At 54.5% G+C, this 18749-nt stretch overlaps 1 protein-coding gene across 1 annotated transcript in view; it reads left to right on the top strand.

The window, feature by feature from the left end:
- The window catches only part of SH3YL1 (SH3 and SYLF domain containing 1), a 133747-nt gene extending 116853 nt beyond the window's left edge, over nucleotides 1–16894 (top strand). The window contains exon 10 of the mRNA XM_069727990.1: nucleotides 16407–16894. Within this exon, the coding sequence (XP_069584091.1) occupies nucleotides 16407–16597 (191 nt within the window). The 3' untranslated portion in view covers nucleotides 16598–16894. The remainder of the gene's footprint in view (nucleotides 1–16406) is intronic.
- The last annotated feature ends 1855 nt before the right edge of the window (nucleotides 16895–18749 follow it).

The raw sequence follows: 18749 nt of genomic DNA, 5'->3' as shown, positions 1-18749 counted from the left end.
TTCACTTTATGGTGCTTTTTCAGTTTGGCATACTTTAGGCTAATCCCTTATTTATATTTGGTAGTGTCTTCCGTGCACATTTATTTATACAAAGGTCCTTATCACTCACTTTCTTTGTAGTGCTGCACTGTACTGCATATACCATCCTGTCATTGCCAGTGCTTTCTTCAGACTGTACTTCTACTGTGTCTAGTGCATGTCCAACATGCACAGAAAAGCTCCGCTCTATAAGGCTCCTTCACATGTACATGTGTCCGTGTAGCATCCATTCTTACAAATAACAGAGACACATATCCACCAATACCTATGGGGCTGCGCACATATCCGTGTTTTCACATGTCCATCCATGTGTCCCACACGTAGATATTTACATGGGTCCATGTAGAATCGTACAGCGCACAGAAGACAACGGTCTGCGGTCCATGTGACATCCTTGTGCTGTCCATTGTTTCCATGTGTCTTTTGTTCTTTCTGTGTGACCGGTACCAGAATAGAATGCAGAATAGAAATTACAGATTTTTATGTCTTAAAGATGTGCAAAGATAATAGAAATGGGGTAAATAGATAACTGTGAGATGTACAAGTTTTGTGCATTGCAAAATCTTAATCAAATTTTTTTTCATGTATAAAATAAATAAAAATAAAATAAAAGATCAGGTTTAATAGATCAATCCAGGAACAAGCAAATAACAAAAATGTAGTTAATAGTGATGAGTGAGCGTGCTCCGAGAAGGTGTTATCCGAGCACGCTTGTGTCCTAATATTGTGTCTTCGGCGTGCTTGAGTACTATGCTAAAGTCCCCGTGGCTGCATGTCTCGGGACTGTTCGACAGTCACAACACAAGCAGGAATAGCTTAACAAATAGGTAATCCCTTCATGTGTTGCGGCTGCCGAACAGACACGAGACATGCAGCCTCGAGCATAGTACTTGAGCACGCCGAAGATACTCTTAGGACACAAGTGTGATCGGATAACACCTTATCTGAGCACGCTCCTTCATCACTAGTTGAACATTTCCAAAAGGCCGTCTTTCTTTCTTTTTTCTTTTTTTTTAATAAAACCACCTCCTTATCCACAGCAGATTTTACCTGACAGGTTTTCAGATAAAAGTATTTTGCATACTCAACATCTTATCCAAGAAGGACACTCTTCTACCATTAGAAGAGCGTTTTTTAGGCAATCTGAGTATGGGCTGTGATTCATGGATGACCCTAGGTCTCCTGACCAGAACTTGATCGAACTTCCTATATGCCTGTGAGTTTGTCATGTTCAGGTCCGCACACACTGACGCGTGAATGCCGCTGTTTAATGTCATTTTGGGTGATTACTCTTCCATATTCTTCTTCCCCGAGTAACTACATTTGATTGAAATAAAAGCATATAATTTTATTACAGCACTGACAAAACCTTCCCGGCATAGTGTAGTGATTAATGGCATTCTCGAGATATCTTCATCATCTAGCTCCAGACTAATACAGCATAACCCAATATATTCAAGCCAGCAAAGCCTCTGCCAAAACAAACCTCCTCCGACTCCGAGGCCGCTAATGTGTAAATAGATCCGATCCTTATTAGGGTATATAAAGGAGTCATTTATCTGTACACGTGTTCCTGTAAGAATTATACATTTCCCATTACATTTCGTGGACTTGCTGCCTTCACAGAACAGAACTATTTCGTAGTTAAAATAAAAAATAAGAAAATTTTATAGATCTGATTTTTATACTAAATACTGTATATTCAAATTACCTCTTCAAAGAGGAAGAGGACTTGATCTCAAGTGCCACCTATTGTAAGTAGCTATTCCAAAAGTCAGTATCGAAAGCATCTTTCCATGTAACTTAAGATAAGAGCCAGACCAGAATCTCACTTTACAGACACGTGCTTTGGAGTGATGCCCCTCCACAGCAAAGCAAGACATCGGATTTGACTGTATAAGGCCGGGATCACACACCGCGAGATACGGCCGAGTCTTGCAGGTTAAAACCAAGCTCTGGCACCGGCACTCCAGAGCGGAGCGTGCAGCCGCATAGCAATACATGGAGCTCCACGCTCTGCTTCGGAGTGCCGGTGCCAGAGCTTGTTTTTAACCAGCGAGACTCGGCCGTTTCTCGCTGTAGTGTGACTCCAGCCTAAGGCTACTTTCACACATCAGTTTTTTGCTGTCAGGGCGGATCCATTGAATTTTTAAAGAAACTTATCTGTAGCAAAATGTGAAAAACTGATGCAACGAATCCGTTTTTTTTTTTGCCGGATCCATGTTTTTTTTTTAAACCGGGGATAGTTTGGATTTCCCTGTTGCGGGGAGGGGAGAGAGAGAGAGAGAGAGAGAGAACGAACAAACTCCAGAATTGAAAATGCAGCTACGGGGCATGCTTAGTGTGGAACAAAAATGATTAATCAATATCGCCTCCCGTTTCATCTGTTTTTCGCCGGAAACGTCACTGGGCGTTTTTTTTCCGGACACAAGAATTGAGGGAGATTTGAGGTAGACACGGGAAGCTGTTTCAGTAAAATGTCCAGGCTGGTTTATTAAAATTCCATAAACAGATTAGGATAAAAAAAAAAAAAACAGCCCGTTCAGGCACAAAGTCAAAACATAAAGTAAATAGTCCATACAGTCGTGCGGCTTCACCTGCTGGGGTTAGTGTCCAGCTATTTAGTCCTTAGCGAAGACAAACACACTGGAGGTCTACACACTTTCACACAGACACTGAATAAGACTTGGTCTCCTTTTTATCTGCCAAACCACGCCCCGACATGGGGCTATATGAGCAGCCAATCCCTTCCATTTCTCTGACTGCTCGTAAACCCGGCCCTGACATGCCCTATTAACTCTCTCAGCATTATAAGTGTTCGAGGCTGCTTTCCCGGGCTTACATCACCGAGGCTACGAACCTTGATGATACATATCTCCCCTTGATGACCTGTCCGGCAGCCATCTTATAGTATTTAAAAAAAAAAAACATGTAAAAACAAAATGGTGCATCTTTTTTAATGAAGCCCAAATGCAAAATAGATTTTAGCCCCAAATACATGTATTCTATGTAGAAATTATTACATTAAATTGTCCACCAAAAGTGGACAACCCCATTTCATTATTTTATTTTCTGTCTGGATCAGCCGGAGTTAGTACATATGAGCGGTTACATTATTCTCAAGGTCAACCGTTGAGTCCAAACAGGAGAGGATATGAGGAGGGAATGGGTGTGGATTAGCTCAATTCCACATCATCCTTTTCCAGCTGTCCACAAAATCATTTCCCGTGGATGAAAGACCTGAGAACATTGAGGATGTTTCAGACTCTTCATTTGTGTCCTGCGATGGATTGGAGCAATCTGTCTGTGTGTACGTGTAAATGGACTTGTGACTGTGTATGTAAGTGTTGGTACATTCATCGTGTCAGCTATCAGTGGTTTCTCCATCTTGACATTGCAGCTGGATACATTTTCTCATGTATTTTATAAACTTCATTGCATAATCCGTTGTGAGTTCCAAAAAGCGACTTGTCCTAATGCTGCTTACAATTAGCCGCAGCTGTTGGCAGGTGGAGAAGCAATTCTGTCTGCAGGAATCAGAGTGCCTGTCCATCACATTGTGTATTTCCAGACAGATGGCAATTTAGCACAATGTGATCGTTCAGAAACAAGATGAGGCTATTTTTGTTAGTTTATTTTTGCAGGCACGATTAATGATTTGTTAAAGGATTGTCCAGTATTTGGGTAAAGGACCAGTTTCTATTCCCAAATAGCTGCTCAGCCCATTCACTGCTTAACACTGCTCTAGGGCAAAAACGGCAATTGTATTGGCGAAAACCTTTTTTTGGGAGGGAGGAGGATAACTGCTTTGGAGAGCTCCTTATTGTATTTCCATCCCTTGTTATACCGTCCATTGCTGACTGATGATGACTGTGTTCTGTAGTCTTCATCTTGCCAAGCCCATTCTTTTGTTTAAACTGGTCTCCACACAGAAAAGTAAGACTGTGTGCACACTGCGTCTGTTACAAGCGGATTACACCTAAAAAGGCGCCACAAACTCGCCACAAAATATGAGCATACTGCACAGCAATGTAAAAACGACACTGCTGTGCACAGGCTCCATCTTATGTCACTTCTAACCACTTCAGCGGTCGGAAACCATGAAGCAGTTAAAAATGGCTGTTCATTCTCCGGTCAGCCTCCGTTATGAAGCCGCTTACCACTACTGTGCAAAATACAGTGAAGGCCACTGCAAAAAAAATGACGCCAAAGCCACCAATGAGCCACTTCTGGAAAAAGACCACTGCAGCTTCATCTAGAAAAACTCATTGGCTCGGCCGGCGTCTAAAAGGCGCTGTACGCAAGATCAGTAGGGAGTGATGGTGGAAATACACCGTAGATAGTAGGAGGCTTATAGTTAGCCCTTTATGACTCGGTAGTTTTATTCTTTTTGTGATTTTATTTTTCCTACCCGTCTTCCTTCCAAGAGCTTTAGATTTTTTATATTTAGCATGGATATATCCTGTTCAGGTCCTAAGATAGAGATAGATAGATATATATATATATATCTACTTGCTATTAAACCCGTTCTACGCATGGGTGGCGAGCATTTATATTAGTATATGGTCTCCATCCTGTCATGTGCTGCACCATCCTGCGTCCCCATCCTGTCATGTGCTCCCATCCTGCGTCCCCATCCTGTCATGTGCTCCCATCCTGCACCCCCATCCTGTCATGTGCTCCCATCCTGCACCCCCATCCTGTCATGTGTGCGCCCCCATTCTGTCATATGCTGCTCCCATCGTGCACCCCCATTGTCATGTGCTGCTCCCATGGTGCGCAACCATTCTGTCATGTGCTGTTGCCATCCTGTGCCCCCATTCTGTTGTAATGTGCTGCACCCATTCTGCCTGTTCCTGTTTCCATTCTGCTATATGTTGCTCCCATCTTTCTCTCTCTCGCTCTACTGCCCGAGTGCGGGTGGCTTTGCTGGGGGCGGCTGTGCTGGGGGCGCTGTGTGTGGCTGTGCTGGGGGCGGCTGTGCGTGGCTGTGTTGGGGGTGGCTGTGCTGGGGGCGGCTGTGCTGGGTGGCGGCTGTGCGTGGCTGTGGCTGCTGGGGGGCGGCTATGCTGGGGGCAGCTGTGCTGGGGGCGGCTGTGCTGGGGGCGGCTGTGCGTGGCTGTGTTGGGGGCGGCTGTGCGTGGCTGTGCATGGGGCGGCTGTGCGTGGCTGTGCTGGGGGCGGCTGTGCTGGGGGCGGCTGTGCGTGGCTGTGCTGGGGGCGGCTGTGCTGGGTGGCGGCTGTGCGTGGCTGTGGCTGCTGGGGGGTGGCTGTGCGTGGCTGTGGCTATGCTGGGGGCAGCTGTGCTGGGGGCGGCTGTGCGTGGCTGTGCTGGGGGCGGCTGTGCGTGGCTTTGCTGGGGGCGGCTGTGCGTGGCTGTGCTGGGGCGGCTGTGCGTGGCTGTGCTGGGGGCGGCTGTGCGTGGCTGTGCTGGGGGTGGCTGTGCTGGGGGCGGCTGTGGCTGTGCTGGGGGCGGCTGTGCGCGGCTGTGCTGGGGGCGGCTGTGCGTGGCTGTGCTGAGGGCGGCTGTGCGTGGCTCTGGCTGTGCTGGGGGTGGCTGTGTGTGGCTGTGCTGGGGGTGGCTGTGCTGGGGGCGGCTGTGCGTGGCTGTGCTGGGGCGGCTGTGCGTGGCTTTGCTGGGGGCGGCTGTGCGTGGCTGTGGCTGTGCTGGGGCGGCTGTGTGTGGCTGTGCTGGGGGCGGCTGTGCTGAGGGCGGCTGTGCGTGGCTCTGGATGTGCTGGGGGTGGCTGTGTGTGGCTGTGCTGGGGGCGGCTGTGCGCGGCTGTGCTGGGGGCGGCTGTGCGTGGCTGTGCTGAGGGCGGCTGTGCGTGGCTCTGGCTGTGCTGTGCGTGGCTGTGCTGGGGGCGGCTGTGCGTGGCTGTGCTGGGGGTGGCTGTGCGTGGCTGGGGGCGGCTGTGCGTGGCTGTGCTGGAGGCGGCTGTGCTGGGGGCGGCTGTGCGTGGCTGTGGCTGTGCTGGGGGCGGCTGTGCGTGGCTGTGCTGGGGCGGCTGTGCGTGGCTGTGGCTGTGCTGGGGGCGGCTGTGCGTGGCTGTGGCTGTGCTGGGGCGGCTGTGCGTAGCTGTGGCTGTGCTGGGGGCGGCTGTGCGTGGCTCTGGCTGTGCTGTGCGTGGCTGTGCTGGGGGCGGCTGTGCGTGGCTGTGCTGGGGCGGCTGTGCGTGGCTTTGCTGGGGGCGGCTGTGCTGAGGGCGGCTGTGCGTGGCTCTGGCTGTGCTGGGGGCGGCTGTGGCTGTGCTGGGGGTGGCTGTGCTGGGGGCGGCTGTGCGTGGCTGTGCTGGGGCGGCTGTGCTGGGGGCGGCTGTGCGTGGCTGTGTTGGGGGCGGCTGTGCGTGGCTGTGCATGGGGCGGCTGTGCGTGGCTGTGCTGGGGGTGGCTGTGCTGGGGCGGCTGTGCGTGCCTGTGCTGGGGCGGCTGTGAGTGGCTGTGCTGGGGGCTGCTGTGCGCGGCTGTGCTGGGGGTGGCTGTGCTGGGGCGGCTGTGCGTGCCTGTGCTGGGGGCGCTGTGCGTGCCTGTGTTGGGGGCGGCTGTGCGTGGCTGTGCATGGGGCGGCTGTGCGTGGCTGTGCTGGAGGCTGCTGTGCGCGGCTGTGCTGGGGGCGGCTGTGCGTGGCTGTGCTGGGGGCGGCTGTGCGTGGCTGTGCTGGGTCGCGGCTGTGCGTGGCTGTGGCTGTGCTGGGGGCGGCTGTGCGTGGCTGTTCTGGGGCGGCTGTGCGTGGCTGTGGCTGTGCTGGGGGCGGCTGTGCGTGGCTTTGCTGGGGGCGGCTGTGCGTGGCTGTGGCTGTGCTGAGGGCGGCTGTGCGTGGCTCTGGCTGTGCTGGGGGTGGCTGTGTGTGGCTGTGCTGGGGGCGGCTGTGGCTGTGCTGGGGGCGGCTGTGCGTGGCTGTGCTGGGGGCGGCTGTGCGTGGCTGTGCTGGGGCGGCTGTGCATGGCTGTGGCTGTGCTGGGGGCGGCTGTGCGTGGCTGTGCTGGGGGCGGCTGTGCGTGGCTGTGCTGGGGCGGCTGTGCGTGGCTGTAGCTGTGGCTGTGCTGGGGGCGGCTGTGCGTGGCTGTAGCTGTGGCTGTGCTGGGGGCGGCTGTGCGTGGCTGTGCTGGGGTGGCTGTGCTGGGGCGGCTGTGCATGGCTGTGGCTGTGCTGGGGGCGGCTGTGCGTGGCTGTGGCTGTGCTGGGGGCGGCTGTGCGTGGCTGTGCGTAGCTGTGGCTGTGCTGGGGGCGGCTGTGCGTGGCTGTGCTGGGGTGGCTGTGCGTGCCTGTGCTGGGGGCAGCTGTGCGTGGCTGTGCTGGGGCGGCTGTGCGTGGCTGTGCTGGGGGCAGCTGTGCTGGGGGCGCTGTGTGTGGCTGTGTTGGGGGCGGCTGTGCGTGGCTGTGCATGGGGCGGCTGTGCGCGGCTGTGCTGGGGGCTGCTGTGCGCGGCTGTGCTGGGGGCGGCTGTGCGTGGCTGTGCTGGGTGGCGGCTGTGCGTGGCTGTGGCTGCTGGGGGGCGGCTGTGCGTGGCTGTGCTGGGGGGTGGCTGTGCGTGGCTGTGGCTGTGCTGGGGGCGGCTGTGCTGGGGTGGCTGTGCTGGGGGCGGCTGTGCGTGGCTGTGCTGGGGGCGGCTGTGCGTGGCTGTGCTGGGGGCGGCTGTGCGTGGCTCTGGCTGTGCTGGGGGCGGCTGTGGCTGTGCTGGGGGCGGCTGTGGCTGTGCTGGGGGCGGCTGTGGCTGTGCTGGGGGCGGCTGTGCGTGGCTGTGCTGGGGGCGGCTGTGTGTGGCTGTGGCTGTGCTTGGGGCGGCTGTGCGTGGCTGTGTCTGTGCTGGGGGCGGCTGTGCATGGCTGTGGCTGTGCTGGGGGCGGCTGTGCGTGGCTGTGCTGGGGGCGGCTGTGCGTGGCTGTGCTGGGGGCGGCTGTGCGTGGCTGTGCTGGGGCGGCTGTGCGTGGCTGTGCTGGAGGCGGCTGTGCGTGGCTGTGCTGGGGCGGCTGTGCGTGGCTGTGCTGGGGCGGCTGTGCGTGGCTGTGTTGGGGCGGCTGTGCGTGGCTGTGGCTGTGCTGGGGCGGCTGTGCGTGGCTGTCGCTGTGCTGGGGCGGCTAGGCTGGAGGCAGCTGTGCGTGGCTGTGCTGGGGTGGCTGTGCTGGGGCGGTTGTGCATGGCTGTGGCTGTGCTGGGGGCGGCTGTGCTGGGGCGGCTGTGCGTGGCTGTAGCTGTGGCTGTGCTGGGGCGGCTGTGCTGGGGGCGGCTGTGCGTGGCTGTGCGTGGCTGTGCTGGGGTGGCTGTGCGTGCCTGTGCTGGGGGCGGCTGTGCTGGGGGCGGCTGTGGGTGGCTGTGCTGGGGCGGCTGTGGGTGGCTGTGCTGGGGCGGCTGTGCGTGGCTGTGCTGGGGCGGCTGTGCTGGGGGCGGCTGTGCGTGGCTGTGGCTGTGCTGGGGGCGGCTGTGCGTGGCTGTGCTGGGGCGGCTGTGCGTGGCTGTCGCTGTGCTGGGGCGGTTAGGCTGGAGGCAGCTGTGCGTGCCTGTGCTGGGGGCGGCTGTGCGTGGCTGTGCATGGCTGTGCTGGGGCGGCTGTGCGTGGCTGTGGCTGTGCTGGGGTGGCTGTGCTGGGGGCGGCTGTGCTGGGGTGGCTGTGCTGGGGGCGGCTGTGCGTGGCTGTGGCTGTGCTGGGACGGCTGTGCGTGGCTGTGCTGAGGCGGCTGTGCTGGGGGCGGCTGTGCGTGGCTGTCACTGTGCTGGGGCGGTTAGGCTGGAGGCAGCTGTGCGTGGCTGTGCTGGGGTGGCTGAGCGTGGCTGTGCTGGGGGCGGCTGTGCATGGCTGTGCTGGGGGCGGCTGTGCGTGGCTGTGCTGGGGTGGCTGTGCTGGGGCGGCTGTGCGTGCCTGTGCTGGGGGCGGCTGTGCGTGGCTGTGGCTGTGCTGGGACGGCTGTGCATGGCTGTGCTGAGGCGGCTGTGCTGGGGGCGGCTGTGCGTGGCTGTGCTGGGGGCGGCTGTGCGTGGCTGTGCTGGGGCGGCTGTGCGTGGCTGTGGCTGTGCTGGGGGCGGCTGTGCTGGGGGCGGTTGTGGCTGTGCTGGGGCGGCTGTGCTGGGGGTGGCTGTGCGTGGCTGTACTGGGGCGGCTGTGCGTGGCTGTGCTGGGGGCGGCTGTGCGTGGCTGTGCTGGGGCGGTTGTGCGTGGCTGTGGCTGTGCTGGGGGCGGCTGTGCGTGGCTTTGCTGGGGGCGGCTGTGCGTGGCTGTGGCTGTGGCTGTGCTGGGGGCGGCTGTGCGTGGCTGTGGCTGTGCTGGGGGCGGCTGTGCGTGGCTGTGCTGGGGCATCTGTGCGTAGCTGTGCATGGCTGTGCTGGGGCGGCTGTGCGTGGCTGTAGCTGTGGCTGTGCGTGGCTGTGCTGGGGGCGGCTGGGGCGGCTGCGTGGCTGTGCATGGGGCGGCTGTGCGTGGCTGTGCTGGGGGCTGCTGTGCGCAGCTGTGCTGGGGGCGGCTGCTGGGTGGCGGCTGTGCGTGGCTGTGGCTGCTGGGGGGGCGGCTGTGCGTGGCTGTGCTGGGGGTGGCTGTGCGTGGCTGTGGCTGTGCTGGGGGCGGCTGTGCGTGGCTGTGCTGGGGCGGCTGTGCGTGGCTGTGGCTGTGCTGGGGGCGGCTGTGCTGAGGGCGGCTGTGCGTGGCTCTGGCTGTGCTGGGGGTGGCTGTGCTGGGGGCGGCTGTGGCTGTGCTGGGGGCGGCTGTGGCTGTGCTGGGGGCGGCTGTGTGTGGCTGTGCTGGGGGCGGCTGTGCGTGGCTGTGCTGGGGGCGGCTGTGCATGGCTGTGCTGGGGGCGGCTGTGCATGGCTGTGCTGGGGGCGGCTGTGCGTGGCTGTGGCTGTGCTGGGGGCGGCTGTGCGTGGCTGTGCTGGGGGCGGCTGTGCGTGGCTGTGGCTGTGCTGGGGCGGCTGTGCGTGGCTGTGTCTGTGCTGGGGGCGGCTGTGCATGGCTGTGGCTGTGCTGGGGGCGGCTGTGCGTGGCTGTGGCTGTGCTGGAGGCGGCTGTGCTGGGGGCGGCTGTGCGTGGCTGTGCTGGGGGCGGCTGTGCGTGGCTGTGGCTGTGCTGGGGGCGGCTGTGCGTGGCTGTGCTGGGGCGGCTGTGCGTGGCTGTGCTGGAGGCGGCTGTGCGTGGCTGTGCTGGGGCGGCTGTGCGTGGCTGTAGCTGTGGCTGTGCTGGGGGCGGCTGTGCGTGGCTGTGCTGGGGGCGGCTGTGCGTGGCTGTGCTGGGGCGGCTGTGCGTGGTTGTCGCTGTGCTGGGGCGGCTAGGCTGGAGGCAGCTGTGCGTGGCTGTGCTGGGGTGGCTGTGCTGGGGCGGTTGTGCGTGGCTGTGCTGGGGGCGGCTGTGCGTGGCTGTGGCTGTGCTGGGGCGGCTGTGCGTGGCTGTAGCTGTGGCTGTGCTGGGACGGCTGTGCGTGGCTGTGGCTGTGCTGGGGCGGCTGTGCGTGGCTGTAGCTGTGGCTGTGCTGGGGGCGGCTGTGCGTGGCTGTGCTGGGGGCGGCTGTGCGTGGCTGTGGCTGTGCTGGGGGCGGCTGTGCGTGGCTGTGCTGGGGCGGCTGTGCGTGGCTGTGCTGGAGGCGGCTGTGCGTGGCTGTGCTGGGGCGGCTGTGCGTGGCTGTAGCTGTGGCTGTGCTGGGGGCGGCTGTGCGTGGCTGTGCTGGGGGCGGCTGTGCGTGGCTGTGCTGGGGCGGCTGTGCGTGGTTGTCGCTGTGCTGGGGCGGCTAGGCTGGAGGCAGCTGTGCGTGGCTGTGCTGGGGTGGCTGTGCTGGGGCGGTTGTGCGTGGCTGTGCTGGGGGCGGCTGTGCGTGGCTGTGGCTGTGCTGGGGCGGCTGTGCGTGGCTGTAGCTGTGGCTGTGCTGGGACGGCTGTGCGTGGCTGTGGCTGTGCTGGGGCGGCTGTGCGTGGCTGTAGCTGTGGCTGTGCTGGGGGCGGCTGTGCGTGGCTGTGGCTGTGCTGGGGGCGGCTGTGCGTGGCTGTGCTGGGGTGGCTGTGCGTGCCTGTGCTGGGGGCGGCTGTGCTGGGGCGGCTGTGCGTGGCTGTGCTGGGGCGGCTGTGCGTGGCTGTGCTGGGGCGGCTGTGCGTGGCTGTGCTGGGGCAGCAGGGGGCGGCTGTGCTGGGGTGGCTGTGCTGGGGGCGGCTGTGAGTGGCTGTGCTGGGGCGGCTGTGCGTGGCTGTCGCTGTGCTGGGGCGGCTAGGCTGGAGGCAGCTGTGCTGGGGTGGCTGTGCGTGGCTGTGCTGGGGGCGGCTGTGCGTGGCTGTGGCTGTGCTGGGGGCGGCTGTGCGTGGCTGTGCTGGGGCGGCTGTGCGTAGCTGTGGCTGTGCTGTGGGCGGCTGTGCTGGGGGCGGCTGTGCGTGCCTGTGCTGGGGGCGGCTGTGCGTGGCTGTGCTGGGGCGGCTGTGCGTGGCTGTGCTGGGGCGGCTGTGCGTGGCTGTGGCTGTGCTGGGGGCGGCTGTGGCTGTGCTTGGCTGTGCTGGGGCGGCTGTGCTGGGGGCGGCTGTGCGTGGCTGTGCTGGGGGCGGCTGTGCTGGGGGCGGCTGTGCGTGGCTGTGCTGGGGCGGCTGTGCTTGTGAGGCTATGCTGGGGGCGGCTGTGCGTGGCTGTGGCTGTGCTGGGGGCGGCTGTGCGTGGCTGTGCTGGGGCGGCTGTGCGTGGCTGTGCTGGGGCGGCTGTGCGTGGCTGTGCTGGGGCGGCTGTGCGTGGCTGTGCTGGGGCGGCTGTACGTGGCTGTGCTGGGATGGCTGTGCTGGGGGCGGCTGTGCTGGGGGCGGCTGTGCGTGGCTGTGCTGGGGCGGCTGTGCGTGGCTGTGACTGCTGGGGCGGCTGTGCTGGGGGCGGCTGTGCGTGGCTGTGCTGGGGGCGGCTGTGCGTGGCTGCTGGGGCGGCTGTGGCTGTGCTGGGGCGGCTGTGCGTGGCTGTGCTGGGGCGGCTGTACGTGGCTGTGCTGGGGCGGCTGTGCGTGGCTGTGCTGGGGCGGCTGTGCGTGGCTGTGCTGGGGCGGCTGTACGTGGCTGTGCTGGGGCGGCTGTGCGTGGCTGTGCTGGGGCGGCTGTGCGTGGCTGTGCTGGGGCAACTGTGCGTGGCTGTGGCTGTGCTAAAACACGTACCGCACACGGACATTGTCCGTGTGCAGTCCGTGTGCCGTGCAGGAGACAGCGCTACATTAAGCGCTGTCCCCCCCCCCTGGTGCTGAAGCCACGATTCATATGTTCCTGGGGTGGCTGTGCGTGGCTGTGGCTGTGCTGGGGGCGGCTGTGCGTGGCTGGGGCGGCTGTGCGTGGCTGTGCTGGGGGGCGGAGCCGCATATTCAGTACTGTAATCGGCGGCCCCACGTGACCGCATACAGGAGAGGCTGCGGCCAGAAGAGGACGCTGCGGCGAGGGATCCGGAAGCTAGGTGAGTATTTTAATCAGCGAGGGGGGGAAGGCACACGGGGGGGGGGCGCACAGGAGGTGGGAGGGGGGTGGAGCCCCCACGGCCGGTATATTATGGGGGGATAATTAAGTTCGGCTGCGTCACTCTGGTCCAGACTGTGCAGGTGCGGTGCGTCGTGCTTGCGCAGTCTATAAAGGCTTCGGACAGAGTGACGCTCCCACCGTTATATGATAGATAGATAGATATATATATATATATATATATTTTTTTTTTATTACATCGTTTAGTTAACAGACCTCTCCCTCTCCCACCAAAAAAATTCGGCAATTGCTTTCAGGGTTTTGCTTTTCTAGGATTCATTATGCAGTAAAATTGATCAGGCAGCGCAGTTCCTCTGGTCAGGCAGAATTACCTAGATACCAAATTTGTATAGTGATTTCTTCTTTTCGAATTATTTTTTTTTTTTTTTTTTTTTAAATCTTCGGTCATGCACACATGTTCAATATTTGAGGTTTTTTTTTTTTTTTACCTCAGTATTTGTAAGCCAAAACCAGGAGTGGGTGATAAATACAGAAGTGGTGACGTGTTTCTATTATACTTTTCGTCTGATTGTTCCACTCCTGGTTTTGACTTACAAATACTGATGTAAAAAGCTCACAATACTCAGTGTGTGAATGTAGGCTTATGTTGGGTTAAAAAAAAAAAAAATCAGAACCCATTTTCTGAGACTTATTTTTTTTGTCTTTGAAGCTGTGTGAGGACTTTGCCTTTTTATATGGCGAGCTGTAGCTTTTATTGGTACTATTTTGGGGCTACATAAAATGTTCTTGATTTTTATTTATTTTTTTAGGGGGAAGTATGGTAACTAAAGGATGGCAATTGTAAGATTTAGATTTTTTTTTTTTTTTTTTGTCTTATAACCTTTACCTACATTGATCGCTCTTTTATAGCTGTGGTAAAACCACATTTATTTTTTGTTTATTTTTGAATTAAAGACAGTGGGGCAATTTAAAAATATTTGTTAAACCTTTTTATTCACTTTTGCTTTATAAGAGTATACAAAATAGTTCTTTTTAGTCACCCTAGGTGACGTGAACCTGCAATCATTTGATCCTTGTATTGCAGTCTAGCGTAGACCTGAAGCCCAGGCCCCGATACACACTAGATGTGGCCAAAACATTTAGGGCACCTTCCCGTCTAGTGGTTTTCATCCATCTCTGCCCTCCTCTTCCTTAATTTCCATCTTCTGAGGCCCTCCATTAAGCCAGAGCTGTAAATCAGGTAGATGGTAAGCAGCACTGAATTCCTTGGCCATGAGCACAGTGTCTCTGTACTTGGTTGGAAAAGTAATTTTGTTCTGACAGACTCCCTATAAAGCAGGGGTGCACAACCTTTTCTGGTCCAATAGCCACATATTGTCATATTTAGTGATTTATTTATTTTTTTCCAAAGGCAGAAAGGTTTCTGAGATATTAAAAGCATATGCCATAAATGTCTAAGAGATGCATCTTCGTCAACGAAGACTCCCACGTATCTGAAGAATGAAGGTGCTCTTCTTTCCCAACCAGTACTCTGTAAAGGTACCGTCACACTAGACGATATCGCTAGCGATCTGTGACGTTGCAGCGTCCTGGCTAGCGATATCGTCCAGTGTGACAGGCAGCAGCGATCAGGCCCCTGCTGTGCTGTCGCTGGTCGGGGAAGAAAGTCCAGAACTTTGTTTCGTCGCTGGACTCCCCGCAGACATCGCTGAATCGGTGTGTGTGACACCGATTCAGCGATGTCTTCGCTTTTAACCAGGGTAAACATCGGGTAACGAAGCGCAGGGCCGCACTTAGTAACCGATGTTTACCCTGGTTACCATCGTTAAAGTAAAAAAAACAAACGCTACATACTTCCCTACCGCTGTCTGTCCCCGGCGCTCAGCTTCTCTGCTCTGGCTGTGAGCACAGCGGCCGGAAAGCAGAGCGGTGACGTCACCGCTCTGCTTTCCGGCTGCCCGGCGCTCACAGCCAGAGCAGAGAAGCAGAGCGCCGGGGACAGACAGCGGTAGGGAAGTATGTAGCGTTTGTTTTTTTTACTTTAACGATGGTAACCAGGGTAAACATCGGTTACTAAGCGCGGCCCTGCGCTTAGTTACCCGATGTTTACCCTGGTTACCGGCATCGTTGTCGCTGGAGAGCGGTCTGTGTGACAGCTCTCCAGCGACCAAACAGCGACGCTGCAGCGATCCGGATCGTTGTCGGTATCGCTGCAGCATCGCTTAGTGTGACGGTACCTTAAGAGAGAGTTGTGTTCAAGGTCTCCTCTTCTCTAGAGGTTGTCCTCAACTAAAAATTATTTTGTCCAAACTATAGGAAGCTGCCCAGCAAGGGACATATCGAGAGCAGGATGATATAGGGACAGTGACCCTAATTCCAGCTGATGAGGTAACGAAACCCTAGTGACAAATTCCCTTTAACCAGGGTGGCACAACCTGCAGCTTGGGGACCACATGTTGCCCGCCTCCCCATTAAGGATAGGTCATCAATGTAAAAGTAGTGGACAACTTCTTTAAAGGCTATGGGTGTTGTAGTTTCTGGCTGCATTTCACAATTCCCTTAAAATATAAAATAGAACTGCAGACGTAACTGGCATACCGCTTTTTGTAGTGCTAAACAAGGGTCAGGGAACCCCAGTCTCTTGATGTTTAGGGGAGCCAGATGTGGATACACCCTGCTCTATTCCTGCTTGCTCACCCCTGCTTCCAAGTAGTGTGCTACACTTCTTCCCTCAGACATGGACACCATACAGAAGGTTGGAGGCCACACAAAATGGCGTGGCGGACCACATGTTGTCCCTGGGCCACAGGTTGTGCAACCCCATCGGCTGGATTTGGGGTCCCTGTCCCATCATCTGTCCTGTCGCTGCTCTAAATGTGTCACTTGCTGAGCTGCTTGCTGTCGTTTTGAAATAAAATTGATTATATGCTGCAAATCTACCACTTATCTGATCACTGTATAGTGGTTAAGGCCGTCTACCGCACATCTGCCCTTCGTCAAGTTAATAGGAGTAGATTTGCACTATGGCCATTATACAGGTGACTGAGCTGTGCTGTGACATCCGGCTGGGAACAGCTGATCAGCGGGGGTGCTGGGTGTTGCCCCCCAATTGATCTTCTAGACTGATGACCTATCCTGAGGATAGGTCATAAATCTCAGAAGTGGACAACCCCTTTAATATCGAGAACGAATATCCCCGGCACACTTTTGCAAATTCAAAGGTTGTCCAAGTTTATGAATTACTAAATACACAAAAGTGCAAATAATGTGTATATCCTATCCAAAAATATAGGGATCATAATTTATCCATAGGGAATCTAGGTAATACGGAGGACGACGTCTCAGTCCACTCTAGACCTTTTTCAAATCCTAGCTGGAATAGGGCAGGTGAGTATATGGCACGGTGGCTCAGTGGTTAGCACTGCAGCCTTGCAGCGCTGGAGTCCTGGGTTCTAATCCCACCAAGGACAACATCTACCAGGAGTTTGTATGTTCTCCGTGTTTGCATGGGTTTCCTCCGGGCATTCCGGTTTCCTCCCACATTCCAAAGACATACTGATAGGGAATTTAGATTGTAAGCCCCATAGGGGACAGTGATGATAATGTGTGCAAACTGTAAAGCACTGCGGAATATGTTAGCGCTATATAAAAATAAAAAAAGATTATAAAAAGATTATAGAGATTATATGGCATTCCAGTTGCTGAGGTTCTCCATCTGCTATCTTACCCGGGAGTTGGGACCTTGGGTGCCCCCGGTTGGAGAACACTAGTGAGTTGAGTTCTAGATAATTTTAGAAAGGATCAAAAAGTTTACAATGAAGAGAGAAAAGTAGTGGATGCAACTCCTAAAATCATAGACCGTGTAGTGGTGATTTTTGTTTGCTTAATTTTTTTTTATGCAAAAAAGATAATTCTTTTTTTTTTTTTTCAACCAAATAATTATTTTCTTGTCTTTCATTTTATAGGGGGTCCAAGGGCTGACTATGTCACTGCCACCGCCATCTATCCTTTTGACGGTTTACAACCAGGAGACCTGTCGTTCCAAATTGGCGATAAGATCCTGGTCACCACAAAGACAGAATCTCAATATGATTGGTGGGAAGGAAAATTAAAGGGAGAACTGGGAATTTTCCCTGCCAATTATGTAATGATTTAACTTCCTATACTTTTTCAGAATGTGCCGGTGTTACAATTTACAGAGTTACAATAGAAATATATTTATATTGCCATCTTTTATTTATGGACGTGTTTACTGGGAGATTCTATAAATTATTCTGTGCAATAAACTGTTTACAATGGTCGGACCACGATTTGAATAAATTATGATTTTTATTTGTTTTCTAGAGATTTTCAGCACTGATAAAATTGTATTCCTAATTATTTTACAATCATTAACTGTGAATATATGGATCTAACAATCATTGTCTTTGATAAATGGAAATCTGTTTCATCATCTCTGGATCAAATTTTTATTCTCCTTTGTTATTGATGATTTCAAAACTGTTTCATTTGATAACAGAACAATAATTAACTAAATGCTACAAAGTTGTGCGCTATCCCGCAATACATAAAAATTACTTTTGTTAGCGATCTTATGATGGGAAACCTATTTTTAAGTGTTGGTATTTTCTTTGAACAAAAACACAATTTAAGCAAAAATTAAAGCTTCTCCAGATTTAATAACAAGCAAATTTATAAACTTAAGGCTACAGTCACACATTTGGGCAGCAGTGTTATATTAGTTTTTCTCTCAACTGAAAGAGCTAGGCCAAGTTGACATGTTGAGTATTAGGTGAGTTTTTACATCAGTATTTGTAAGCCAAGGTACCGAGAATAATAAACCACAGAGCGTAGAGTTAGAAATGGTAATGAGCACCTGAATTCCCAACTATACACATGACTTTAGTGTGACAATACACGGTTTAGACCAGTGGTCCCCAACTCCAGGCCTCGAGGGCCGCCAACAGTGCAGGTTTTCATGATTTCCTTAGTATTGCACAGGGGTTGGAATCATCACCTGTGCAGATGATCACATTACCACCGATGCAATACTAAAGAAATCCTGAAAACCTGCACTGTTGGCGGCCCTCGCGGCCTGGAGTTGGGGACCCCTGGTTTAGGCTATGTCTGCTTATCTATATGCCGAGACATCGCTACAACCAACAAAAAGTTCAGTATGAATCTTTCTTCCTCTAATGTCTCGGGATGAATTGTAGCAAATAGCAATAGTTGTTCCTTGCGTTCTTGGTATAGCCCGGAAAATTTCACTGCAGATGAAGTTTTGCCTGGTGCTCTCCAGCCATTGGCATATTTGTCAGATTATACCAAGTTGAAGCAACCGCTCTTTCGGTGTGACGTCACACACTACGGTAAATCCAGTTGACTAAAAGTTCCTATCCAATGATTTTGGAGGTAGTGTCCTCCTTTGTCAGGGATTATTGTCTTGAGAGGACTTGCAGATCTAGTTATTTTGTGGTTAACACAAAGCCCCCAAAATAGGCCCAATAATATTTTAGGCACCTTTCCAAAATTGTGGGTAAACATCTTTGCTTTCAAGCATGTGATGCTCGTTCCAACACACCTGTGTCAAGTAACAGGTGAGCGCAATATAAAAATCACACCGGAAACCAAATAACAAGGGGAGAAGTTGAAACAATCTTTACATGGTCTGTCATGGAGAACAGAAAGAGGCTAATAGAACTGTCTGAAGGTTTGAGAACCAAAATAGAACAATATTACCAATCTCAAGGTTACAAGTCCATCTCCAGAGATCTTGATGTTCATGGTGTGCAACAAAATCAAGATGTTTTCAACCCATGGAACTGTAGCTAATCTCCTTGAACGTGGACGGCAGAGAGAAATTGATAAAAGGTTGCAGCGCAGGATAGTCCGGATGGTGGCTAAGCAGCCCCAATCAAGTTCCTAGGAAATTCAAGCTGTACTTCAGGTTCAGGGTGCATCAGTGTCAGCGCAAACTATCCGTCGACATTTGAATGAAATGAAACGCTATGGTAGGAGACCCAGGAGGACCCCACTGCTGACGAAGATACATAAAAAAAGCTAGACTGCAGTTTGCCAAAATGTATGTAAGTAAGCCAAAATCCTTCTGGTAAAGCATCTTATGGAAAGATGAGACCAAGATAGAGCAGTTTGGGAAAGCACATCATTCTACTACAGGTGCTTCTCACAAAATTAGAATATCATTAAAAAGTTAATTTATTTCAGTTCTTCAATACAAAAAGTGAAACTCATAAATTATATAGTCATTACAAACAGAGTGATCTATTTCAAGTGTTTATTTCTGTTAT

This window comes from Ranitomeya imitator, chromosome 5 (assembly GCF_032444005.1).
Source record: "Ranitomeya imitator isolate aRanImi1 chromosome 5, aRanImi1.pri, whole genome shotgun sequence".
In the NCBI taxonomy this organism is placed as follows: domain Eukaryota; kingdom Metazoa; phylum Chordata; class Amphibia; order Anura; family Dendrobatidae; genus Ranitomeya; species Ranitomeya imitator.
Note: the sequence above shows the minus strand (reverse complement) of the source record. Positions and strands in the feature narration are given on the sequence as shown.